This window comes from Globicephala melas, chromosome 17, assembly GCF_963455315.2.
Source record: "Globicephala melas chromosome 17, mGloMel1.2, whole genome shotgun sequence".
Lineage (NCBI taxonomy): Eukaryota > Metazoa > Chordata > Mammalia > Artiodactyla > Delphinidae > Globicephala > Globicephala melas.
In genome coordinates this window covers 45,640,123-45,667,432 of record NC_083330.1, presented here as the reverse complement: position 1 = coordinate 45,667,432, position 27,310 = coordinate 45,640,123, and the positions used below count along the sequence as shown (strand labels likewise).

General features: G+C 35.6%; 1 protein-coding gene and 1 long non-coding RNA gene across 6 annotated transcripts in view; one reads left to right on the top strand and one right to left on the bottom strand.

Moving 5' to 3' along the window:
• Positions 1-27,310, bottom strand: part of LOC132593780 (uncharacterized) — a 70,398-nt gene that overhangs the window by 8,847 nt on the left and 34,241 nt on the right. The gene's annotated exons all lie outside the window — the stretch shown is intronic.
• Positions 1-27,310, top strand: part of UBR5 (ubiquitin protein ligase E3 component n-recognin 5) — a 141,842-nt gene that overhangs the window by 111,444 nt on the left and 3,088 nt on the right. For 3 of the 5 annotated variants that reach the window (XM_030863039.2, XM_030863036.2, XM_030863035.2), the window contains exons 36-58: positions 432-543; positions 1,516-1,647; positions 2,017-2,274; positions 2,550-2,818; positions 2,991-3,202; positions 5,831-6,061; positions 6,546-6,619; positions 7,836-8,008; positions 8,104-8,217; positions 9,131-9,351; positions 10,745-10,865; positions 10,965-11,069; positions 13,325-13,568; positions 15,005-15,116; positions 15,760-15,904; positions 16,917-17,047; positions 18,662-18,722; positions 20,782-20,957; positions 21,157-21,241; positions 22,848-23,003; positions 23,361-23,474; positions 24,868-25,012; positions 26,390-26,475. In XM_030863039.2, coding sequence (XP_030718899.1) covers positions 432-543; positions 1,516-1,647; positions 2,017-2,274; positions 2,550-2,818; positions 2,991-3,202; positions 5,831-6,061; positions 6,546-6,619; positions 7,836-8,008; positions 8,104-8,217; positions 9,131-9,351; positions 10,745-10,865; positions 10,965-11,069; positions 13,325-13,568; positions 15,005-15,116; positions 15,760-15,904; positions 16,917-17,047; positions 18,662-18,722; positions 20,782-20,957; positions 21,157-21,241; positions 22,848-23,003; positions 23,361-23,474; positions 24,868-25,012; positions 26,390-26,475 — 3,477 coding nt within the window. The remainder of the gene's footprint in view (positions 1-431; positions 544-1,515; positions 1,648-2,016; positions 2,275-2,549; positions 2,819-2,990; positions 3,203-5,830; positions 6,062-6,545; positions 6,620-7,835; positions 8,009-8,103; positions 8,218-9,130; positions 9,352-10,744; positions 10,866-10,964; positions 11,070-13,324; positions 13,569-15,004; positions 15,117-15,759; positions 15,905-16,916; positions 17,048-18,661; positions 18,723-20,781; positions 20,958-21,156; positions 21,242-22,847; positions 23,004-23,360; positions 23,475-24,867; positions 25,013-26,389; positions 26,476-27,310) is intronic. The other 2 variants (XM_030863040.2, XM_030863037.2) reach the window with 1 other exon arrangement.

The window sequence follows — 27,310 nt, the reverse complement described above, 5'->3', positions numbered from 1 at the left end:
TCCTTGATTTACTGGATAATAAAAAATTAGAAACATAAACTTGTTCTACTTAAGGGTTCATGGAAAAGATATTCTCAATGTTAAAAAGAGTTTTTAGTAGTTTTGTGCAATGTATTCGAAGGTAGACAGGGTACTGCATATTATATAAATTTTATAATTGCAGAAGTTTAAAAAAAATATACTCCCAATACAATTTTTATAATTTTAAGGTTCTGTGTATGGACAGTAATCATAAACTTTGGGATATGTGGGCATAATTTTTGATACCAAATTATCACTAGCAACTGAAGATTTTGAAAACTGCTTAGTGTTACAATTCCCTATAGTTAGGGATCTTTGTATTTTAGTTTACTAAATGCTGTGGAGGAGTACTGGTAGAGAAGTGGGTTTATTATGTACTTTGATTGTCTACAAATAAGATCTGGATTTAGGTTGAGGTGGTGGAGGGTGTGGCTGGAGAAGAGGATCATCATGATGAACAGGAAGAACATGGGGAAGAGAATGCTGAGGCAGAGGGACAACACGATGAGCATGATGAAGACGGTATGCAGGTTATTTGAGAAATTATTCAGTATGAGAAAGTCGGGTACTTTTAAGAGATATTAATAGAGAGAAAAGTGTATTTGATGTGTAGTGAAATGTTCATCATATTTCTGCTAGGGGATTCTGTAGTATCTGTCAGAATTTGAGGAGGTAGCTATGTACATATGTAAACATAAATATATATACTTTTATATATTTACATGTAGAAAATAATTTATCCTCTTTCCTTTTACCTTTTGGTTCACACTTTCTTCTTAAAAGGCTTTTAGAAATTAAAATAATCATAACCACATAACATTTGAAAATTAGAGAAAAGGAAAACAAATAACCCATAATCCCACCCAGATGCTAACAGTTTGTATTTTTACTTTCAGTCCTCCCCTGTACTGCCCCATTCCCATGCATGTCTTTTAGATATTGTATGTGTAAGTTTTTTTTACTTTGTTTTTTTGACTTCGGCCTTTTTGCTACATAGTCATCATAACCATTCTTATTAGTAGCCATAGGATGGACTTTTGGGGATCAGCTTTATTGAGGTATAATTGACATAAAATAAACTGCACATGTTGAAAATTTATAACTTAATATGTTTTGACGTGTATGTGAAGTACAAAGGATACACATGTTTAACCTTCCCCTCTTGGAATCCCAGTATGTAAAACAGATGAAAATGGAGCACTGGAGCTACCAGAGCTCTGCCCACTGGCTGGAGTCCTCCTGCCTAACATTTTTTACCTAAGGCTATGCAGGCCATATTTTGAATCTGTGTCTACTGAGTACCATAATTTACCTAGTCATTCTTCTGCTAAGCAGGCAGTCGTGCATACTCTAGTAGTTATCACTTCTCTCTTCGGGGGGGGGGGGGGGGGGCCCGACCCCTCCCAGTTCCCACCCTTACGATATTCTAGCTTATCAGCCTGACTTGATCCAGTGAGCTTCTACCTTTTCTTATTATTTAAATATATTTGCTAGGGAGTGACATGGAGCTGGACTTGTTAGCAGCAGCTGAAACAGAAAGTGACAGTGAAAGTAACCATAGCAACCAAGATAATGCTAGTGGGCGTAGAAGTGTTGTCACTGCAGCAACTGCTGGCTCAGAAGCAGGTATGTTACCTTCTCTTAGCAACTTTCTTGCTTATAACTAAGGCTGTGTGTGTAGAATTGGTTAAACTGTGCTCAGTATAATATGCACAGGGGTAGCTAACCCTTTTATTAACTTCATTTCTCCATAGATATTAGTGAAGAAGATTATTATTTCAATGACTTTTTGCTTTTCTGGTTTTTAAATAATGGATTATTTCTAAGGTTCATTTAAGAGTTCTAGTTAAACTATTTCAATGGTGGGTTTTTGGACTATTGGATACAGTCCGGCATTCTGTTTAATATGTATATTTTCCTGAATGAGGGGGTACACTGTAATTTTAGATATCAACAAACTCACAATGATTTTGGTTTTAAAAATTAAAAACTTAGGTGCGAGCAGTGTTCCTGCCTTCTTTTCTGAAGACGATTCGCAATCAAATGACTCGAGTGATTCTGATAGCAGCAGTAGTCAGAGTGACGACATCGAACAGGAGACTTTTATGCTTGATGAGCCATTAGAGAGAACCACGAATAGCTCCCATGCCAACGGTGCTGCCCAAGCTCCCCGTTCCATGCAGTGGGCTGTCCGCAACACCCAACATCAGCGGGCGGCTAGCACAGCCCCTTCTAGCACATCCACACCAGCAGGCAAGTCTGTAAACTTGGTGTTCCTAAGGTTTAAAAATTATGCATGTTCCTCTAGAGAACAAATTAAATAATTTCAGAATAGTTCTTCATTGTTTTGCTGAGTTCAAATACAAAATTCCCTTCCCTAAAATTAGTGTGGTTTAAGAAAATGCTCATTTACCACATTTACTAATGTAATTGATCTTTTAGTTTATTTAAATATATACACTGTTAGTGAAACACAGTTAGCAACTAACATTAGCTTATTATGGTTGTCTTTTTTTTTTCCCTTATAGCAAGTTCAGCAGGTTTGATTTATATTGATCCTTCCAACTTACGCCGGAGTGGTACCATCAGCACGAGTGCTGCAGCTGCAGCAGCTGCTTTGGAAGCTAGCAATGCCAGCAGCTACTTAACATCTGCAAGCAGTTTAGCTAGGGCTTATAGCATTGTCATCAGACAAATCTCGGATTTGATGGGGCTTATTCCTAAGTATAATCACCTAGTATACTCTCAGATTCCAGCAGCTGTGAAATTGACTTACCAAGATGCAGTAAATTTACAGGTATGAAACCACTGCAAAGTTACTCATTCAAATATATTTTTTGGCTGTCTGTTATGAGAATTCCAGTATAATGGGAATTAATGTTACAAGTACTTAAATGTCTATATCATACTACTCTATCGAACTTAACTTTATCTGGATAGTTTTAACTGTTTTAGTTTGGTCTTTGTAGAACTATGTAGAAGAAAAGCTTATTCCCACTTGGAACTGGATGGTCAGTATTATGGATTCTACTGAAGCTCAATTACGTTATGGTTCTGCATTAGCATCTGCTGGTGATCCGGGACATCCCAATCATCCTCTTCATGCTTCTCAGAACTCAGCTCGCAGAGAAAGGATGACTGCACGAGAAGAGGCTAGTTTACGAACGCTTGAAGGCAGACGGTATGAAATTCTTTGTTTATGCTTGTATGTTTAGACAGAACCGTTATAGCCTAGAAGTTTAGAGCTTTTTGATTGCTATTACGTAAGACCTCACTCTGTTGTAAAGGAGGAAATACGTGCCTTGCATTACTTCTTTTAAACTGTTGTGTAGTTGAAGCAAAATAAGTTATAATCCAAGCTATTTTTAAAATTTTTTTTTAAATTCATTCATGTTGTAGTAATCTGATACTAAATTCTTCTCATTTTTGAAGTAGTTGGTCTACAGCCTTGTCTCATTCCCCAGGCCTCCCCCCTTGAAAGGCATATATTCATAGAAAGACTTATTTTGACCATGATTAAATATGAATATACTTTGTACTTGGGAAGGAGAAAGTCTGTGTAATTACCTAGCTGCTCTTTGGTTTCTAAAATCAGATTTCTTTTTCTACCTCCTGTAGAATCATAATTAAAGTATATTTGTTTATGTATTTATTGTGTTCTTTCTATTCAGTTACAAAATGACCTTTTTCAGGACTAGAAATTAGCCCACACATTGAAACTAGATTAGTGGCAGTGCTATATAGTGAAAATGTCCCATCCCTGAAGTCGAAGTCCTTGAATTTGGTTCTAGCTGTGGCTCAGGCTAAACAACCTTGCTACTTTGGGCGGACCATAAATGGAGGAAAGACAAGGGTCTAGGAGACTGCTTAGGAAATTTAACAAGACTATGGTTGGAGTCTACAAGAGAAGTAATAGTCACCGAAGTAGGGCAGTGAAGGGCCAGTGAGGAGAGAGCGCTGAAATCATTACAAACAGAACTTAGGGCCGTGTTGGGGTATGGAGCGGGGAGGAGGCAGAATTTACATCTTCTGAATTTAGATTCTGAATAACTAATACGAAAATTAAAAGAAAAATCTAAAGGAGTAGAGTGGACATACCTGCTTTTGAACATGTTGAGAACTGGGAGAGGATTTAGTGGAAATGTTTAGTATGCAAAATCGAATGCTTGGCAAAGAGACCTGGATTAGAGATAAAGACTTGAGAGGCAGCAGCTTTCCTGTCCTAGGAAGCCTGCTCCACCAGTAGACACAGGCCTTGTCTTCATTAGGCTAGTCACTACGCCAAAGAACACAGATTTCTGATACTAGATTTTCATTGGTGATAGGGTTCCCTTTTCTGTCTTGCTCCCACTCTCACTCTAATATAATAGGTTTATTGAGATGTAGTTCATATACCATACAGTTCACCTATTTAAAGTATATCGTTCCATAGTTTTGAGTATGCTGTGCAACGATCATCACAATTAGTATTAGAATGTTTTATGCGTTTCCACAAGAAGCCCCATACCTATTAGCAGTCACCTCCCGTTTTCCCCTACTTTCTAGTCCTAAGCAACCACTGATTTACTCTCTGTCTCTATAGATTTGCCTATTCTGGACATTTCATGTAATGGAATCATACAATATGTGGTTTCTTTTACCTAGCATAATGGTTTTAAGGTTCATCCATGTTTAGCATGTATCAATACATTACTTCCTAGTATTCCATGTCACATTTTGTTTTTCCACTCATAAGTTGATGGACATTTGGGTTGTTTACACCTTTTGACTATTATGAATAATGCTGCTATGAACAGATTGTGTACAGTTTTTTGTGTAGATAATGTGTTTTCAATTATCTTGGGTATATATCTAGTTGTAGAATTGCTGGATCATATGGTAACTCTCTTTAACCTTTTGAGGAACTGCCAGACTGTTTTCCAGTGTGACTGCACCATTTTACATTCCCAATAGCAGAGTATAAAGTTTCTAATTTCTCCACATCCTTGCCAACACCTGTTATTATATGTCTTTTGGATTATAGCCATCCTAGTGGGTATGAAGTGGTTTCTCATTGTGGTTTTGATTTACATTTCTGTAATGGCTGATGAGCATCTTTTCATGTGCTTATTGGCCATTTGTGTATCTTTGGAGAAATGTCTGTTTAGATGTTTTATACATTTTAATTGGCTTCTTTTTTTATTATTGAATTTTATGAGTTCTTTATATAGTCTGGATACAACTTCCTTTCAGATACAGGATTTGCAGAAATTGTGCCCCATTCTGTGGATTGTCTTTTCATTTTCTTGAAGGTGTTCTTTGAAGGACATAGGTTTTTTAATTTGGGTAAAGTCCAGTGCTCTTTATTTTCTTCTGTTGCTTGTGCCTTTGGTGTCATTTTAGGCACACTTTTAGGTTCTCAAAGTGTGGTTCCCAGAATAGCAGCATCAAGATCACCTAAGAGCTTGTTAGAAATATAAATTTTGGGTCCTACCCTAACCCATTCTTACTGAACCCATAGAGGTGGGTCCAACAACCTGTTTTCACAAGCCCTCCAGGTGATTTTGGTGGACACTGAAGTTTGAGAACCATTGTCTCTGGGGAAGGAGTACCTTCTGCCAATCCAGAGGACACTGGAATTTCTTTCCTTTATAAATGTATACAGTACTGTAAATAATATACAATGGTTACATTTCTAAGGCAGAGCCCAGGCGTAATGAGTTTTTATTTATGGATAGTCTCAGTTCCTAATTTTGCATATTTATAACAGTGGTACATTTCACATTTGTGTTCTTTTTGTAAACATCTTCATTTCTTTTTACTCCTATAGACGTGCCACATTGCTTAGTGCCCGTCAAGGAATGATGTCTGCTCGAGGCGACTTCCTAAATTATGCTCTGTCTTTAATGCGGTCTCATAATGATGAGCATTCTGATGTTCTTCCAGTTTTGGATGTTTGCTCATTGAAGCATGTGGCATATGTTTTTCAAGCCCTTATATATTGGATTAAAGCAATGAATCAGCAGACAACATTGGATACACCTCAGCTGGAACGCAAAAGGTAGCCATACTTGCCATGAGATTGTTTTAAGAAATACTTGCTGTGGTCTCCATTAGTACATTGTCTGATTTTTGGAGTAAGGAGAACATTGCAAACAGGAACATTTCATGTGGGCAGGTGGGCTTGAGTCCATCCAGCCACTCTCCATAGCTACTCCTCACTTAAAACATGAAACCTAAGAATCCAGTTAAGCTTTATGCTTGAGGTAGTTTGTCCTGATTGTTTTATCATGTTTTCTATTAGAGTTTGTGTAAGCACTCACTATTTCTTGGTGTGATTAGCCTTTTGCTTCTGTTGAACCTATTTTGTAGTTGTAGTACATTTGGCTGATTAGTCTGCCATTCCCAGAGTCTGAAACTTTATCCCAGTGTTTGAAATTGGTTAGATACTAAACTAACCTTTTCAGTCTTTTTTGCATCACCTTTGCTCCTGTTCATACAGCACAAAATACTTCATGTAAAATGACTCACTTGTCTTTTTAAAGGACACGAGAACTCTTGGAACTGGGTATTGATAATGAAGATTCAGAACATGAAAATGATGATGACACCAATCAAAGTTAGTGTACAGAAAATCTGCTAATCTACTTCAAGAAATGGCTGCCTCAGTATTTCCCCTTCAAGCTTTTTAACTTCATTATTTTCTGTCTGGGTGGGAATTTCTCTTTTCTTCTCTATGTCCCGTTTCTTGCATTTTCTTTCCATTTTTCCTTATATATCCTTGCATTAATTACTTCATAAGGATGAGTTAAAGAAATATTATAAACTTTTTCAACAGTTAATATTTTTTCTATTTTGACTTTGTATCTCTCCTTTGCATTTCTCTTAGTTTTATGTTTACCTTTATTCTTAAGTGTGTTGGTACTACGTACATTTGAATAAAGTCTTAGCAGAACTTTTGCTAATACTGATGCAAAATAGACTGAGTCAAGAAAATGGAAAATACCAGTTATAACTCCCTATTTCATCAAAACTCAACAGTTAATGCAATAAAAAAGACAGAAAATATTCCAAATTCAAGAAATTTGGGGATTTTCTACGCTCTTATTTGTAGCTTTCAGGTATAATTTCAAGTAGGATTAAAATACTTTTCTAGTGGGGTCAGATAGTCTGCTTGCCTGTTTCTTATTATCATGTAGTACTTTATTCAGGCCTGGGAAAGACAACTTAACTTTAACTGCTATTTTTTGAGAACCCAGCCATAGCTCACTGCTATTTTCACAGCATACTGTAAGCACTGACAAAAGTTTTATTCCATTAATGGGAGTTGGTGCTGGTGTGCTGATTTCCTGTTGGGATGCATGAGTTGCCCAGACATTTCTCTGTTTATCTTCTTATATAGAGGAATCAGAACTTAAAAGTAAGCAGATGCTCAAATTTTAGCCCCTTTTGTGGAGTCATCAGTGAGCCAGGTCCTGAACATGCTCAGGAAACTAGCTATATTCAGGTCTAAATCTCTAGAGAGAGAAGAGGTGGATGTGGGTAGTGTCTGTCCAATACAAAATGGAACAGTATTTGTTACTGCTAATATTTTTTGCAAGTTTTTATTGTGTTAAAATACACATAAATGAAATTTATCATTGTAACCATTTTAAACCAATATTTTGAATCACCACTTTAAAATATTATCAAAATTTAGGACTATCAACTTGTTTCGAGTGGCATTAAAATTTTATAAAGAGATAACAGGAATTTTGGATTGAGCAGATGTAGATCCTTTTACCCTTCCCCAATAATTAATTTTTTAAAAAAACATTTTATCTCTTTATGTTTAGGTGCTACTTTGAATGATAAGGATGATGACTCTCTTCCTGCAGAAACTGGCCAAAACCATCCATTTTTCCGACGCTCTGACTCCATGACGTTCCTTGGGTGTATACCCCCAAATCCATTTGAAGTGCCTCTAGCTGAAGCCATCCCCTTGGCTGATCAGCCACATCTGTTGCAGGTGATTCACATAAGCTAGGCTTAAGGTTTCTTTTTAGTTGAATTTACTTTTTTAAAGTGTTCAATGTAACTGTAATATTTTTATTAAAATTCCAGCCAAATGCTAGAAAGGAGGATCTTTTTGGCCGTCCAAGTCAGGGTCTTTATTCTTCATCTGCCAGTAGTGGAAAATGCTTAATGGAAGTTACAGTGGATAGAAACTGCCTTGAGGTAAGATAGTAAAAATCTTCGCAATATAATATTTGTGAGTTGAACACTTATCCCAGCGTCTAGTTTTTTGGAAATGCATTCAGAATATTGTATTTACCCAAATAACAGAAGTATCAGAAATTCTTGCCTTATGACATAATTAAAGGAATTCCAGTACTGTCATTAGTCTGCTTTGAGACTAACTTGCTGTGTTTGCCTGTTGCGGAGTTGATTGTTGTAATTCTGCTGAATATTTTAAATTTTTATACATATGAGCATATATAATATTGGCTTGTAACTTTTCTTTTTGAGTCTAGAATGGGAATAAAGTTATATTAATGATGATACCTAACATTTGTTGGATAATTCTATCTCCTGGGCACTGTCTCAATTAATCTTCACAACCATGTTGGGTAGAAAACATTATTATCCTGATTTTATGGGTAAGGCTTGGAGAGATTACATAAATTTCACGTGGGAATGTCTGTTGTTATAATACAACTAGTGAAATGACAGATCTAGTTTTTAGATGAAAGTCTGATTTGAGAGCCTAAAATTATACTATACTGTTTCTCCAGTGAAAAAGTAATAACACCATTTAAGAGTAGGCATATAGAAGACATGTACTTGAATAGAATTTTCTTTACTATCTAAGTATTAAAGGAGAATTTTATGCACATAAGACACTTAAGTAACCATAGATATTATAAAGATACCTTGAAAAGTTCTCTGAGGCTGCTCTGGTAAATGCACTGGAATTGGTGCTCATCCATGGGAATCAGATAGACAAGAAATAGATTGCAGCTTTGTAGTTGAAGTGCCAGAAGGGAATTATTTAACTGCCATGTGATCTCTGTGGAGTATTAGTAAGTTGAAAAGGAAATCTAGTCAGTTTGTTTTTTAATATCTAACATTTAAATGTAAAAATTCATAGGTTCTTCCAACTAAAATGTCTTATGCTGCCAATTTGAAAAATGTAACAAACATGCAAAATAGGCAAAAAAAGGAAGGGGAAGAACAGAATGTGGTGCCAGAAGAAGCTGAGAGTTCAAAACCAGGGCCATCTGCTCACGATCTTGCTGCACAATTGAAAAGCAGTTTACTCGCAGAAATAGGATTGACTGAAAGTGAAGGGCCACCTCTTACATCTTTCAGGTACTTGCTAAGTGATGATAGTTTTTCTATGCTATTACTTTATGGCTATTATAATTTTTGTAAGAGTTTTTATTTAGAAAATTTATAATTTTCTTTGTATATAAATAATAGGATGAAATATTATTTGTGTTTTCCTAGTTTATAATCAGAAATTTAAATATTAGAGTTTTCTGGATTTTGTTTTTTTGTGACTGTTTTGTGATTGATTGGCATTCTGATTTTCTCCTCCTTTTACTGAAGAAATTCTGACTCTGTTTTTAACGTTCAGTACTGAGTTAAAGTATATATCCATGTCAAATTGCCAATTATACACTTGTTAGCAGGAGCTCAGCTATGGGAGGGGAACATGTGAAAAAAAGAGCTTTATAGATTTGTGACTTTCACATTTGTTTGGGCTCACTCCTTTGCCAGGTTCACATTTAGTAAATCTCTTGCAAGTGGTAGGTTCTTTGCTTTCCCAGTAAAAATTTGCCTAATATATACTGTGACTCAGTATGGCTGATCACCTAATGATTTGTTGAGTGTCTGCTTTATGCTGTATGATTTTTGGTTATGTAATGTCAGATTTTTTTTTGGTTTGCTTAGGAGGAGTTAATCTAGTTTAGGAAACTATACACATCTTGTGTACACAGTCTAACAACCATAAAAGGCAAGGAAGAGTTAGGGACTGGGATGGCCCAAGCTTCCTAGAGACAATATGATTTGAGCTGAGATGGTTCGAATGTGTAGAAGCAGATAGATTGAAGGAGAGAAGAATTAGAGGTAGAGAGACAAGCTATTATTCCTTCTGGCTAGTTGTTAAAAAGGGGGCTGAAGTAGAATATTGCCTTTGGGGATGAAAAGGAAACCATGGTTAGGAAAAGAAAACTTATGAAGGACTTGATCACTCTGGAGGGACCAAGGGAAGAATAAATTAAAATCTGTTCAAGTCCGTGCAGTAGGAAGATAGGTGGTACTATTGAAAGAAATCAGGAGGCATTGTCACTGTGGTGAAGAGGCCATATTCAGTTTCACCATGTTGAGTATGACTGAAGTGGATATATTTCACACAATGAAATTCTGGTCCATTGTGAACTAAAGAGGGGTCTGGGAATCATCTAGTGGAGACAGACACTGGACTTCAAGGAGAGGAGGTAAAACTAAAGATGAAGATGGAAGCCAGCCTGGGGATGTATCCTTACGTAAAGGACAGAAGGAATAATGGAGTAAAATTAAGAAGTTCTCCAAGGAACGAGTAGCTATAGAAAAGTTCTCCATTAGAGAGGATGTGGTTTTGAATTACTTAAGAGCTCAGAATATTAAAAGACCAAGTAATTACTGTTATTGACCAAAAACCAGGAAGTTTTTAGAGTTGCCTAAACTGCTTCCCCCTCTCCCCTTAAACTTCTTACAGGCCACAATGTAGCTTCATGGGAATGGTCATTTCCCACGATATGCTGCTAGGACGTTGGCGCCTTTCTTTAGAACTGTTCGGCAGGGTATTCATGGAAGATGTTGGAGCAGAACCTGGATCAGTATGTATTTTGAGCACTTTACATTCTATTCTGCCTGATAAGAACATATTTCAGAGGATAATTCTGTCATGCATTTGTTTTGTTGTTGTTTTTTTTAAGATCCTAACTGAATTGGGTGGTTTCGAGGTAAAAGAATCAAAATTCCGTAGAGAAATGGAAAAACTGAGAAATCAGCAGTCAAGAGATTTATCACTAGAGGTAAAGGTATTTAGATTTTCTTATCCTATACATATAGTTTGCTATTTATATAAAATTTTAAAACAAATAACAATTTTGTTTAGGGGATATGTACTATGTAATTAAAAATTTAAAGAAAATAAATGGTAATCATCAAATTTAGAGTAATGGCTATCTCTGGCAGTTGGTTTCCTAACATCCTGTGATGATGAGCAATGGGTTTGTTCGTTTAAGTATCATTATGAATACATGGATTAAAACTGTTTGGATGTGCTTCATTTCATTGATGCTCAAATTATCTTTCTGTGGCTAGCGAGAGTCCAATCTTTGACAACTTCCTTACGTTTTGATATGTCTCATTTTCTGTTATTTTCTGTCACAGACCTTAAATCAGCCATTTCTTCAAGAAGCCCTGCTTCCTTTTAGCAGGAAATTGTATTTTGAGATTATAATCTGGGCTCTAGGTTGCTCACTGCCTGTTGGGTTTGTCATTGTTTCTAGGCCTTTTAGTAGGAAATGCTCCTTTAAAAAAGGAAGAAGAAAATTATTTCATGAGTTCATACTGATACTCCTAATTCAAATTCAAGATTTAGGACCACAAGTTTGTTTTATTTTCACCTTTTAGTCTTTACTTCCTTTCTTCTGAACTGAATAATATCCAGCTTCCCAGCAACACTGATAAAATTACTCATTTGCTTTTATCCCACAGCATGCATACAATAGTCTTAGAATCATAGCATCAACACCACTACCAACAAAATGATTATTGAAAATAGCCCAAGATTTATTTGTAGTTTTTGTTCTTAGAGCATATCCAATTGGAGATGTACAGTCAAACTACATTGTTTAAAGTCACTTGAAATAATTCCTTTTGTGTGGTTTTGCTACCTACCATCTCATCTCCACACAATTAGGGCCTTTCAGTTCATTTTGCTTTCACTTTTTAGGGATTGCTCTCTCCTTTTTTTGACTTTGTTATGTTTCATAGTTAATGTAAAATATCTACAGTTGCAAGGTCAACTCTATAGAAGAAGGTTGTATTCAGAGAAATCTAATTTCCATTTCTGTCTCTTTTACTTTGTATTCCCCCTGCCCCCTTTCGGGTTTTTGTGGGTTTTTTTGTTCTTGTTTTTAGCTTACTTCCCTCCCACCTTTCAAAAAATATATAATCCTGTGTGTATTCATTACGCATCTCTCTCCCCCACTCCCACCCTGAACATGCTATTATACATTTTACTCTATCTTGCTTTTCCCAGTTAACAGTATATCCTAGAGAGAAAGCCATGGCTACATATAGAGAGAGATGTTCTGCCTTCTTTTTTTCCAGCTACCTAGTGTTAGCACCACATTTTATGGCTGTATCAATTTTTTTCATCCGGTTTCCTATTGATAGACATTTGGGTTTGTTTCCAGTCTTTTGCTGTTACAAATAGAGATGGGATGAATAATAGCCTTATGTGTGTTTCTCTATTTGGCTAGCGTGTCTTTGAGATAGATAGATAGACATGGGTCAAAGGGCATGTGTATATGTAATTTCGTCAGATATTGGCAAATACCTCTACATAATGTCTGTATATATTTGCACTTTCAACATGAACACAAGAAGGCCTGATTTTCCAAAGTCTTGCCAGCAGTTTGTTGTCAAATTTTTAGATTTTTGCCAATCTGATAGGCAATATAGTTTAAATTTGTATTTCTCTTACTATGAGCAAAGTTAAACTTTGTTTCATATATTTCATATATTATGGCTGCTTCTTTTTCTGGGAACTGTTTGTTGATATTTCTTGCCCATTTTTTCTATTAAAGTGTTTCTTCCTCAATTTTTTTAGAAACGCTAGGTGTATATATACACTACGCATGAATCTTTGTCGGTAATAGAAGGTGCAAATGTTTTTCCCCGTTTGTCATTTTTCTTTTCCTTTGCTATGGTATTCTGCCACCAAAGGAATATCCTATGATTTTTTTTGCTAGCATTCACTATTAAAAAAAAAAAAATTACACTTTGATCTACTTGCAGTTTATCCTGCTATATTACCAAATTCGTAGACCTTTTAAGAAAATGTTATAATTGAGTTAAATTCCATTTTCCTGATTTAATGTAAGATAGATATTCTTGTATGATTAAGAGTGTTATTTGGAATATAAGCTTTTGAGAACCCAAATACTTCGTAGCTATTTCAGCTGTCAAGGAAAAGCTAAAATTAGATCTTCAGATTTTACATAGAAAAATTTCAAGGTGGTTTCCAACACTGAATTTACTACTTTTTGTTGTGTTTTAATAGGTTGATCGGGATCGAGATCTTCTTATTCAGCAGACCATGAGGCAACTTAACAATCACTTTGGTCGAAGATGTGCTACTACACCTATGGCTGTACATAGGGTGAAAGTTACATTTAAGGATGAACCAGGAGAGGGCAGTGGTGTAGCACGAAGTTTTTATACAGCCATTGCACAAGCATTTTTGTCCAATGAAAAACTGCCAAATCTAGATTGTATCCAAAATGCCAACAAAGGCACTCATACAAGTAAGTACTCTACAGGTAACAAGCACATACAAATTCTTTCCTTGTTTAATGGAAACAATGATAATCACGGTTATATATGTTTACAGTGGGAAAATGTTAATGTATATTTACACTTTTATACCATTTTATTCTAGATTAATGATTTAATCTTGTTTAAACTACTATAATTGACAATTTACCAGTTTGCTCTTTTACTGCCACACTTATTTCCATAAATGGTTGTGATTGTACTATTTTTTTTCGTCTCAAATTATAATGTCTGGGGAGTGGGAGGTTTAAGATCTATGGTAATATAACAATTCAAAGAGCAAACTGCAGGATTCCCCCAATCCCTGTATTTAATAAGTAGAGATACTTAGAAGAAAATGCTATTGTCTAGAACAGTGCTTTTCAAAGTATAATTTGCAGAGTCGCTCCAGTCTCCAATGAGATGGAGCTTGCAACCAAATGTAAGTTGGCTGTGTCACCAACTTCACTGTTTAATTTAGCAAGACTTTATTTTTTGGTAAGAAGGTTTTCTGTATTAACATCCTGGTGTAAGCTTTGCCTCCTTGAGGGATCAGCACTTTGGGGTTAGGATTCTTAACTAATTTTCAGGATTACAATTAGCATATTAAAAATGTGTGAAAACTACAAAAGGTTGAAACTGGGGATTCATGTAAGGTAGGGGCAGAAGATCATCAGTCTTGTAGGTGGATGGATGTAGTAATTGAGGGAGAAGGAGTTACTAACAAAATCCTGTGTTTTACCTAGGCTGTAGCTGTATCTTACTGGGGTTCTGTAAACTGGCACCATAAAAGCTGACTGAGGTCTGGAAAAAAGCTGAATGAGCTCTGGAAAGAATTGAGGATGAAAAGATGGGGAGAGTACCTCAGCCTTTCATCATTAGTTTCACCATTTGAATTTCTATAGTCCTATAATAAAAAGAAATTGTCAAGTGTGAATGAGGAAACCTGGGAAGTCATGATGTTTCAGAAATAACTTTTCTGCTTACTCTTTAGGAAACCATACCCTGGTTTATGCTTAAGGTTTTAAGAATAATAATAGCTGGGTGGCTATAATGCCTTTAATGCCAAAAACTAAGAACAGAGAAGATACTCAAATATGTAAGAAATCTCAGCATTATTTATGGTGGAACTAACATAGCCCCAGTTGCTACATATTATTTTACAGCTTTGACATGACAAGGGGATAAATTCATTAAACAAATACCGAGTGAACATTTATTACCTACCAGGTTCATTCTACAGAATCACCCCCAACCCTCAAAACCATACGGAGAGTGAGAGAAAGGCACTTACACAGATGATAAGGAAGATGATGTACCGTTGTCATGTTCTTATTATGTTTGTCTCGTGTCCTCACATTGACTTTAACATTTAAAGTAGCTGCATTTACATTCATCTAAACAAAGTGTATTTCATATTTTTTTCCAGGTTTAATGCAGAGATTAAGGAACAGAGGAGAGAGGGATCGGGAAAGAGAGAGAGAAAGGGAGATGAGGAGGAGTAGTGGCTTGCGAGCAGGTTCTCGGAGAGATCGGGATAGGTGAGATGATTTTGTGTCTTTTATTGAGTACCATCTTTTTGGATGAATTGGAGGTAGGTCTGTAAATAAGTCTCAATTATGGACTTTTAGAAAAATGAAAGTTTTAATAATTGGATATATGTATTGTAACTAAAAAAGTCTAACCAACTGTTATTAAAATATTCTGCTTTAAAAACCCAGAGGCAGTTGAAATTATATTGGCTTTTTATTTATCCCACTCAAGTTCCTAATTTTTTGAAATTTTTATTAACTTCATATCATGCTTTCCTAAATTCGTTTTAAAATTTTAATTGTGGCAATTGTGTTATTTAAACCTCTAATTTTTCATGTGTTAGGATGGGTAGCATTTTACTTTTGACTAAAATTTCCAGTAAATATGGGTGGACTTTTGATTTCTGGTATTTTAAGGTCCTGTTCCCTTAGAATCAAATTAACCTATGCATTGCAGATTTATGGATTTTCGAGTGCCAAAATCTAGATAATCTTTATTTCCCCACCATCATTCTTTAGGCATTCTTCCACCCTAGTACCATAACTGGAGCTAACTGTATGCTCTGGTTTTCCAACTTTGTTACTAGTTGCACTGATATTTTCATTCTGCAGACAAGGGAATGAAGTCATAATAGCTTTGTTCATCTTTCAGGGATTTTAGAAGACAGCTTTCCATCGACACTAGGCCCTTCAGACCAGCTTCTGAAGGAAATCCTAGTGATGATCCTGATCCTCTGCCTGCACATCGTCAGGCGCTCGGAGAGAGACTTTATCCCCGTGTACAAGCAATGCAACCAGTATGTATGGTGTACTTAGCTACCTCTTAACTGGCTGTGCCCTTTTTGGTTTTCAGTTAAGAAAAGTTGCCAGCTACTGGAAAGCCATGTGGTTGAGGACTGCAATAAAAAGGAAGCTTAGGGAGGGAAAGAAGCAGGACTTACTGGAGAGTAATTGTATATAGCTTGATGTTTTTACTACCTATGCCAGGTTGGCATTCTACCTAGTAATTTCCTTGTGTGCTAAGGAATTATCTGTTCATTGTATTTATTTGTACCCTTATTTGTACAAATTATTGTTAGTTTGCAGCTAGAACACGTTGCAAATAGTGTACTTTACTTTTTTTTTTTTTTTGGGAGTAAAATTGCTTTACGGTGTTGTGTTAGTTTCTGCTGTACAATGAAGTGAATCCGCTATATGTACGTTACTCTGGATATGTATGACAGGAAGATTTTATTTTTGAATATTCTGTCAGAGGTTTCTTTCATGGAATATGAAACATAACCTAGTTGTGTTTTTTTGTCTTTATACATAACTATATGTACATGTTATAGCAAAAGAATAGTAAAACAGAGTCAACCAATTATATTTCAGTGAATCCTTAGCCTTAAATATAGGCATCTTTTTCTTTCTCCTTCTCCCTCCTTCACTTCTTACCTCCCTCTTTTTTGCTACACTAAATGAAAAAAATGTTTCCAGGTCTCTGATGAGGAAGGGAAAAAAATGAAAATTGAGTATTTTTATGTTTACTCATGGGTATCAAAAACCTTTAAAAAAGGCTTGTCACCCAGTATTAAACTAGCTTTAATAAGACTGCTAGTGCATAGACTATTTAATTCCCTACCAAAGTTTTCTATAATTAAGCTTCCAATTTAATAAAATCTGTTACTGGTTCAGAATTTTTTTTTTCCTATTTGTTACCCAAGTTTCTTACATTTTCTTCTTCTTTTTCTTTTTTCTGGTAAAAGATTGCTGATTTAGACAAGAGGTTTCAGAGAGTAGAGGCAAATAACATTTGTTTGTCATGTACAGGCATTTGCAAGTAAAATCACTGGCATGCTGTTGGAATTATCCCCAGCTCAGCTGCTGCTTCTTCTAGCAAGTGAAGATTCTCTGAGAGCAAGAGTGGATGAAGCCATGGAACTCATTATTGCACATGGACGGTAATGTATACAGTTGGGAAGACATTTTAGTTTAAACATCAGCTACTTTATTTTTAGGATGTGGCTGTCACCATATCTTAAAATTTATACTAAATAGTACAAGACTTTAAATGGCTTTTTAAGAGATGGCTTAAAATCCATGAGTGAGACAGCTGACTTTCACATGTATTAGAAGGGCAGAATTTTAGCAGTCACTTTAGGTTCTGAAGATTTTTTACGAACCTTATTTAGAAACTAACTTATAAAGAAGTACATCTCATTCTCCATGTGAATACCCCTAATGGCAGAGGCCAAATACCTCAAGGAATTGGGTGTAATCCCTGAGTCCTTGCAATAAACATGAAATTTCTTTTAGACCTCCTGATTTATCTTAAAAATCATGCAAATTTTTGCTTTCTATTGTGTAGTATATTTGTTTTAATATGAAACTTAAAATTATCTAACAGTTAAATTACTTATCCTTCCTTTCCCCAGCTGACAGGTAAAAGTGACAGGAAGATATGCCAATCTGTGCCCTACTGGGGCTACTCTAATATCCAGTTTAAGGCTTTGAAGTGTTATTTTAGATGAAAATGTCTGTTTATTTTTCTCCTAGTCATGATATTGAATGAGGAACTTAGATCAGATATAGTCCTAGAGATGGATAAGTGGGTAGGCTAAGCCCTGAAACTAAATAGCCACTTACCTATTCCAGCTATTTACCTGTCTCAGAGCCTTTGAATGGTCCAAGCCAAAGACTATTGCTAGAAGTTTATTTTCTTTGCCGTTACTACTGTTTTTCTTCTCTTGACTTTCATGTACTATGTCTTTATTCCTCTTCCCTGTTTCTGGAAGTATCAACACACTGATATAGCTTAGCCCATTATAGAAAAAGTTGCAAATAATGTGTGTTTTTGATAAAAAAGATATTTGTAAATATATGTAAGGGTTGCTAATTTAGAAGTATTTTCTATTGAATGCAAGAATATAATATTGGGCTTCCCTGGTGGCGCAGTGGTTGAGAGTCCGCCTGCCAATGCAGGGGACACGGGTTCGTGCCCCGGTCTGGGAGGATCCCACATGCTGTGGAGCGGCTGGGCTCATGAGCTGTGGCCGCTGGGCCTGCACGTCCAGGGCCTGTGCTCCACGGTGGGAGGGCCCACAGCAGTGAGAGGCCCACATACCGCAAAAAAAAAAGAATATAATATTGACCGCTTTCACCTGGCTTTATGGATTGAACAGTGGATTTATTAGTATTCTAGAATAATTAAATACCCTAGAGCATTTGATTCCTATTGTGGTTGCTTTCTGAACATTTTTCTGTTCTTTTACAATGCTTCCCCTGAGCTCAAGTTTCAGTTCCCCTATGAAGACTGCGTTTATTTTGTCTTAAATCAGGTAGCCTTTAGTTCATTGTCTTGTATCATACATGTAGCATCCTGTGTTTTTGTGTATATTATTGACATTTTTGTTCCTAGAACTGCATTAAGACTAGTAAGTGTCCTAGATATTTTTTTACTTCAAAACTTAAATGTATTTATATATTCTTATAAATTTAAATGCGTATGGTTTTCTCTATACTAAATTCTAGAATTCCATTTATCTGAAATGTGAAAGTTGTTTGTTTGTTTTTAGGGAAAATGGAGCTGATAGTATCCTGGATCTTGGGTTATTAGACTCCTCAGAAAAGGTACAGGTAAGGGATGTTTTGTACATGTGCTAATAATAAGCACTTGGAATTTAAATTACAGAAGGGAGAGGAAAGCATATTTACAAAGAAACTATGTCTTTGTAAGTAAAATGCTTGATTACAGTAGAGGAAAAAGCAAAGATTAGTATAAAGGTGTCATATACAGAATCAAGACTGGTTGAGTTAGGGTTCAGTGTAACCCCACTCACTGGCTGCCTCCACTTGAGCACAGGCTGAATTAAGCTTAAATTAGAGATGTCATTAATTAATATCAGAGAAGGAGAGCAGTCCTGTGGATTCCTAGGTCTCCTTCCTCCAGTAAGCAGCAGAGATCCAGAGAAAATGTGACATATGGTATAGCAGTAAGAAGGCTTTTTTAAAGTGCATGATGCATTTCAATTTGTAAGCTACCTGAGAATTTCAGTGCCAGCCAAGATATAATCTTATCTCTTTCACGAACTACAACTAAAGGCTCTGGACAAAATACAAAAAGGAACTGCTTGAGGATTCTGAAAAGTAAACAACAGCACACCGATAGGAGGGAAGTCAAAATTTGAAAAACTGTTATTTTGAAGCGTTGTTTCAGGCAGGAGAGTAAAACTCGTCCCCATTACTCCTTCTTAACTGGAAGGTAGTACATGCTTTAAGAAATAAACTATAGTATAAATCACTGTCCAAGTCCCAGACTATCCCATATGGTGCATATGCGGGGCAGACCCAATAGTATAATTAAAAGGCTTTGAAAACTTAATTGGTAATGGAACCACTGCACACAGAAGATGACACTTCCAAGCTGAACATAACCAGGTTATTGCCTACCAAAGCCAAAAAACATCAACATTCTCCATGTCATTTTAACAAGACCCAGAGTTTTACAACTTAGTATTCAATATGTCCAGGATACACTCCAGAATTATTCAACATACAAAGAACCAACAGAGACTCACTAATTCTCCTGGGAAAAGAACCAATAGATGCTAGCCTTGAGATGACCCACTTGTTTGAATTATCAAAGACATTATCTCATGTTCTGTGAGATAAAGGTAAATAAACACAAATGAATGGAAAGGTAGAGGTTCAGAAATAGAAACTAGAGAACCAAGGGAAAATTTTAGAAAGTACAATGTATGAAAGAAAAAATTCACTGAATAGGTCAATAGCAGAACAAAGATGACAGAGGAAAATTCATCAGTCAGTTTGAAGATAGATAGAAATTATCCCTTCTGAAGAATAGAAGGAGAAAAGATGTCAAACAAACAACAGTTTTCAGAGACCTGTTGGACCATATCAAACATGCATGTCACTGGAGTACCCAGAAGAGGAGAACGAGATTGTTACAGGAAAATATTTGAAGAAATAATAGCTGAAAACTTCCCAAATTTGATGCAAGACATAGATTTATAGATTCACGGAGGTCAGTGAACCCTAAAAAGGATAAACTGAAAGAAAACTGTGTCTAGATACATAATCAAGCTGCTGTAAAACTAATAAGGAAGCAAAGAATAGTGCCTTACATATAGATAAACAGTGATTTGAAAGGCAGTGCATTTCTTATCAGAAACTGTGAAGGCCAGAAGACAACAGAGAGCATCATCCTTAAAGTGCTTTTAGAATTGTCGATCCAGAATTCTATATCCAAGGAAAATATATTTAGGAATCAAGGTGAAAGAAGCTACCAGATTTTCATTAAATAGTTTTTCTTAAATGGATAGAGAAGTTAACAGGCACAAGCTTTGTATATCACAATTCTGAAAGAATGAGTTAAAGTTTATTTACATTTAAATATGAATGTGGCTTTACCTATCAAACTTTACATTTAAGTAATTTAGAGAACCAGTTCATATGTTTTGCTGTTAAAAATCAATCTTGGGTAATGTCAAAAATATTACTGTTATTTTTTTTGGAGGGGGTATCTGGATTATTATTATTGTTAATTTTAAAGAGAGTTGTAATGGCATTTTTTAATAAAAAATAATCCTTTTCTTGTAGACACATATACTAAAATATAAACAAACAAATAAATAAAATCAATCTTGGGGCTTAATCTCTGATACTCTATCATTAGGAAAACCGAAAGCGTCATGGTTCTAGTCGAAGTGTAGTAGATATGGATTTAGATGACACAGATGATGGTGATGACAATGCCCCTTTATTTTACCAACCTGGAAAAAGAGGATTTTACACTCCAAGGCCTGGCAAAAACACAGAAGCAAGGTTGAATTGTTTCAGAAACATTGGCAGGTAAAATAATCTTGTATTTGAATTTTTTTTTAATTTCAGTTTATGAGACTTTCTAAAATATATTAGTTTGTAAAATGTGTATATGTTCTACTTTAAAAATTTCTCAACATATTTTATGTATATTATGTATGTGTGGGGCGTTACGTGTTCTAGAGTTATTTTTGAATTTAAATACTATTTGCTTGTTTTTTATTTTTAGGATTCTTGGACTGTGTCTGTTACAGAATGAACTATGTCCTATCACATTGAATAGACATGTGATTAAAGTGTTGCTTGGTAGGAAAGTAAGTGATTTTAATGAACCTAACTGCTTTTACATTGCAAAAAATTTGTTTCATAAAATAATTATACATATAGCATTAAATTAGTGTTAAATTTTAAAGCATTATAGCCATTATAAATCATTTTCAAACATTTAATGGCATGGGGAATATCTGAATACATGGAGGAGAGCGCATAGAAGAATGGGTGACACACAGGTGGGTTTGGAGGGTTTGACAGACCTGGATCCTATTGCAGACAAATCTTTTGACATTTATGGCATATTTCCCCATTTATAAAATGGTAAAGAGGGCTTCCCTGGTGGCGCGGTGGTTGAGACTCCGCCTGCTGATGCAGGGGATACGGGTTCGTGCCCCGATCCGGGAAGATCCCACATGCCGTGGAGCGGCTGGGCCCGTGAGCCATGGCCGCTGAGCCTGCGCGTCCGGAGCCTGTGCTCCGCAACGGGAGAGGCCGCAGCGGTGAGAGGCCTGCGTACTGCAAAAAATAAATAAATAAATAAATAAATAAAATGGTAAAGAAAACAGTATAGTGCCTGGCACATAGTGCTCAGTAAGTTCTAACAAGTAGTGGCAATAGAAGTAGTATTGTATTGAAACGAGCATTCCCAGTTTCAAAAATATACACAAGATGTAGGTGGCTAGAGGGACAAAAGGATGTAAGAAAATATAGCATAGTATGCTTGATAATTATCTCTGGGTGACAGAATTAGGTTATTTTCTTTATGTGTTTTGATAGTTTGACAGCTGGTACATTCCTTTACGACAGGGGGTTGGGGGAGAGAAACGACATCCTTTAAATTAATGCATAATACTAATTATAATCACAAAACAACAAAATATTTTACAGTCTCTTCTAGTGATGCACAACACACATCGGATATGATTAGCATTGTTAAAGCTGTGGTCTGTTAATTTTCTTTACTCAAACCCATTGGTGAATATTATTTTCTATTATTACAGCATATCATACTATGATACATATTTTTTTCTCTTCTTTTTTTTTCTTTTTAAACTCTGACTCTATTGACTTCTTAAAGTGTTCCAGCTAAAATGTTCTTGTGCAGAGAAAGAACTGGACTTAAAGCTCAGCAACATAGAAATGTTGAGCCTTTAACAAGGTTTATGGAAAAGATTAAGGAATCAAATAGACTCAAGTTTAACCCAATGATGTGACCTTCAGCAAGTTACTGGATTCTTCTGACATCAGATTTATCATCTGGAATTAATAATCTGTATTTTATGATTATTGTCAAGGCTAAACAGGATGTGTATTTAGCTTAGGACCAGTTGCTCGGCATAATCACCTTGCAATAATTAGTGCTGGTTTCTACAAATAAATTACTTTACAACTTAAAAACTAGTATACTCCTGATTTTAAATTTTTTAAAAATGCATATTTTTCATGCTTTGAAAATTAAATGTGTTTATCAGAGCCAAAGACTTATTAAAATTTTACCTCTTTAGATCAGTTATATTTAGTGGAAGATAAGCTGATAAAGAATAATCTTCAAATTAGATAAAATTCTTTATCATAGATTTCAGCTTACTAATGAATTCAGTTAAGATGTTTCTTTCATAATTGATTTTCATATGATTACTTTCTTAGGTCAATTGGCATGATTTTGCTTTTTTTGACCCTGTGATGTATGAGAGTTTGCGGCAACTAATACTTGCTTCTCAGAGTTCAGATGCTGATGCTGTTTTCTCAGCGATGGATTTGGCATTTGCAATTGACCTATGTAAAGAAGAGGGTGGAGGACAGGTAAAGCAAACGTGTGGTTTTCTGATTCTGGCAGGAGAATTTGGTTAGTCTGTTGTGCTTGACATATAGAAAAACAATTTAGATAAATAGGGACCAAGAAAGAGACACACACACACACACAGAGAAAAGACACAGTAGGAGATGGAGAGAAAGAGATGAATGGATGGAGAGTTAGTGAGACAGACTGAGAGGTCGAAGAGTTTATAGTTACTTAGGCCTAGATGTTTGCATCCCTTAGATACTTGTCAGATACAGAATTGTCTTTAGATTTTAAATTTTTAGGAAATTGTTTTATGAACTGTTAACTTATTACTGCTTTGACAAAATTGCTTTTAAACGGCACTAAATTTTTCACAGGTGGAACTTATTCCTAATGGTGTAAATATACCAGTCACTCCTCAGAACGTGTATGAGTATGTGCGGAAGTATGCTGAACACAGAATGTTGGTAGTTGCGGAACAGCCATTACATGTAAGTGTTTTCTGGAAAATGTTACTTGATCTGATGAGGCTATGTGTGTCTTCTGTGTTTTAAACTAGCTCACAGTGTATTCAGCTTGCTTATAAAAGGTCAAAAATTTTAAACCAAAATGAATTTACATAAAATGTAAATTACACATGAATCCAGACCTTTCTTTTGGATAAAACTACTTGGAAAAACCATGTAATCATCCGAAAGTAGATTTGATAAGGATGCTTTGTGGGACTGAAATGACTACTGTTTTGGGGGTCCTGCAACCACCCATACCTCTGGTGACTCACTAGAAGGACTCCTAGGACTTGAAGGCAGTTGTACTCATCGGTATGGTTTATTATAGCAAAAGGACTCTCACAAGGGGAAAAAAGTACATCAGACAGAGTCTGGAGGAATCCAGATACAGGCTCCAAAGTTCTCTCTCTGGGGGCATGAGTTGTCACAAAGAACATACGTCTTCCTCCAGCAGTGAATTACAGCAATGTATGTGCAGTGTTTGTGTTTAGGGAAGCCTGCTTAAGAGTCACAGTGCCCATGGTTTTTATTGGAGGCCAGTCCTGTAAGCAGTTCAGATCCCCAGAGGAAAAACACATGTTCATCATAAATCACCTTCTTTGCACAAATAATCTAGGCAAGCTGGTACAGCAGGGTTTATTGTCCCAGGCATTCAAAATAGCCACATCAGTTAGTAATGTAAGGACCATTCCTCCAATCAGGCTCTATTAAAGAGCAACATCAGGCCTGCTCTTTCTCCTATTGAAGAATGTTTATGAAGTGTTTCTGATCCCTGTGCTGGGAATAATTGTGTGGGCTCTGGAATCATACTGTCAGGGTTCAAATCATGGCTGCAGCCCCCTCTAGCTGTATGACATTAGCAAACTACTTAACTATTTTGTGCCTTGGTTCCCTCCTCTGCAAAATGAGGATAGGATTAAATGCATTAACATATGTAAGGTGCTTAGAACAGTTCTTGGCACATGGTAATTTCTCAGTAAGCTTCTAGATTTTGGGTTTGTGTCAGGGATGTTTGTTTTTGTCATTATCATACTCTTCCTAGGATGTTGACAGGATAGCACATTTGACAGATTGAAGCTATTCTTAATGACTAGCCTGTTTGCTATTAACATAATTTAAAAAATTATTTTTGTTAACTCCTGATATGTAACAGTACTCCTTCACTTTTGAACCTGTAGCCCTTTTTTCCCTCTGCCACTCTTTTGAATCTGTTAATAAGAAACTCAAAATATAGAACTTAATTTTTTAGTATTATTTAGAATTATTTAGTACTCTTAGGCTGCTAAAATTAGATGTTGGACTTTAGCAATAATAAATGCTATGTAGAAAATAAAGTACTGATAGTAATAAACAGGTTATTTTTGAAATCCTCTAGGCAATGAGGAAAGGTCTACTGGATGTGCTTCCAAAAAATTCATTAGAAGACTTAACAGCAGAAGATTTTAGGCTTTTGGTAAATGGCTGTGGTGAAGTTAATGTGCAAATGCTGATCAGTTTCACCTCTTTCAATGATGAATCAGGTATGAAATTTTTTTAATGTTTATTTAAGGAATAAACTACATAGATAATTTGGTCAGTTTTCTGAGTTTCTGGTTCTTACATATTTACAGGGGCTTAGGAAATGCTGTATCACTCAGGTGTTTTTATATATATTTTAAGATATGTTTGAACTATGATAGCATTAGGTCATTCTTAATTCTTTTATTGTTTAATTTTTCTAGGTTTTAACAAATGCATGGTTTAGTATGATACAAGTAAAAATTCCTGGTGAGCAACTGTGTGAAAAGGACTTTTATATACTATTAATAATTAAGAAAAAATAATCCATGTGACAGTTCTATTGGCCTTTCCCTATTCATGTTCCTTAAACTCTAATTAAAGAATTTGACTACATGATGTTTGCTTTGTAGAACCGGATCCAAAGCACACTTAGAAAGACATAAGAGCACACAAACGCATGGAGAATCTAGAAAGAATAACAAGAGGTAGTGATAATCCTAGAGTAACATTCATCTTTAGTGCTTGATTTGTTGCAACCCTTCCTTTTCAAGTCCCATATTCTAGGAGTAGACTTTTTAGCTGTGACTACACAATAAAACACTGGAGGCTCCAAGAAATTCCTGAGAGGACTATTATAACTCTAGTCCAAGATTATTGCATACATGAAGATACCAGTTTTTTCCCCTTTATTTTTCATACTTTGCAAACAGCTTCAGCCAAATTATAGTAAGTTAAATTTGGATAAATTTTCTTGTTTTTCCCTCATGCTTGGCAACGTATAGATCATTGTGTAGTAGTTTTTGTGCCACTTATTAATATAATTTTCAATACTTGGGAGATAAGAACTTGGCTTATTTACAAACCAGAAACCTAGAAGCGGGAAAAAAATACCTAAAGACACTCCAAGTATGATCCTGAGATCAGCAGCATCAGCATCATCTGGAAGCTTTTTAGAAATGCAGAATCTCTGGCTCCTTTCCCCTTTCTTCTCCCATACCTAGTGAATGAGAGTCTGCATTTTAAAAAGATCTCGATCCAAGGGATTTGTGAACTCATTAAACTTTGAGAAGCACTGGTTTAAGATGATAAGAAAACTCATGACTTACAGGTGGAATTAAAGTCATGTGATTTTTGAGGCTGGTGGTTCATTTTTCTTGTCTTGGTCATCTTGGTCTTTAGGATTGATTAATGAACTCTAGAGGTTTCACATTATGTAAGTGGTCCTAACTTCCTCTGTTAGGGTTAGTGCCCCCCCCATTTTAATTTTATACCTACTTTTATAAGAAGTAATATTCTAAAAATACAACTGATATAGTATATATTTTTAACATCTTTATTGGAGTATAATTGCTTTACAACTGATATAGTATATTTATTGAATTTATATTCATTTGTAGGAGAAAATGCTGAGAAGCTCTTGCAGTTCAAGCGTTGGTTCTGGTCAATTGTAGAGAAGATGAGCATGACAGAACGACAAGATCTTGTAAGTTAAGTTTCACAAGATTTGTAGAAGAAAATGTAAAAACCTTAAATACTATGTATGACGGCGTTTTGTTTTCAATTTGTAATGGTTGGTCATTTTAATTTTGGCTAAGAAAATTATTGAAGGTCAAATAAAAGGCAGTTTTGTTTCTCTACTCTAGAACAGAAGTATGAGTAAAACTGTAAGCAGAGTGAAATACATCTTAGCTATTAAAATGCCATCCTTAGTCCCAGAAGATAATACTAGCTTATTGTTGAGACATGTTTTTTCCCCTATAGTGCTTATATATGCTAGCAGCCTCTTTTGTACATCCTTAATCTTTTTGCCTAGCAGCAAATCTTTGCAAAATTTTTGAATAGTATCTTAATTGCTCTGTATACTATGAATAGAATAGCTTAATTATGAGTACTACATATCTGATTTTAATCTTATTATTAACTTAGAATCATAAATTAGATGATATAAACTTTGATTATATTGAAAAGTCTGTCAAGTCTGTGGAACCTATGTCCAACCTTGAGTATATCCAAGTCAACCTGTCCATTAACCTTGAAAGGCAGTCTAGACTTTCCTGTAGAAATTTGAGGGACATTCCTTACCCAGAAAATCTCACGAGATCCTTTCTATTCATATTCCTCATAGTTCCCTGTGACATTTCCCCTGTTGATGCAGCCTTAGTTCTCAATATTCTAAACCAGACCTCTTATGGAATGTATAAAAATGATCCAATTTCTAGATATATCCCCCAGTTTCATTTGAGAGGGAGAAATAAGTTACTTGTGCATGAAAGCACAAAACTTGCTGTTTCCAATTTACCTGTAATTCAGGCAGTAAC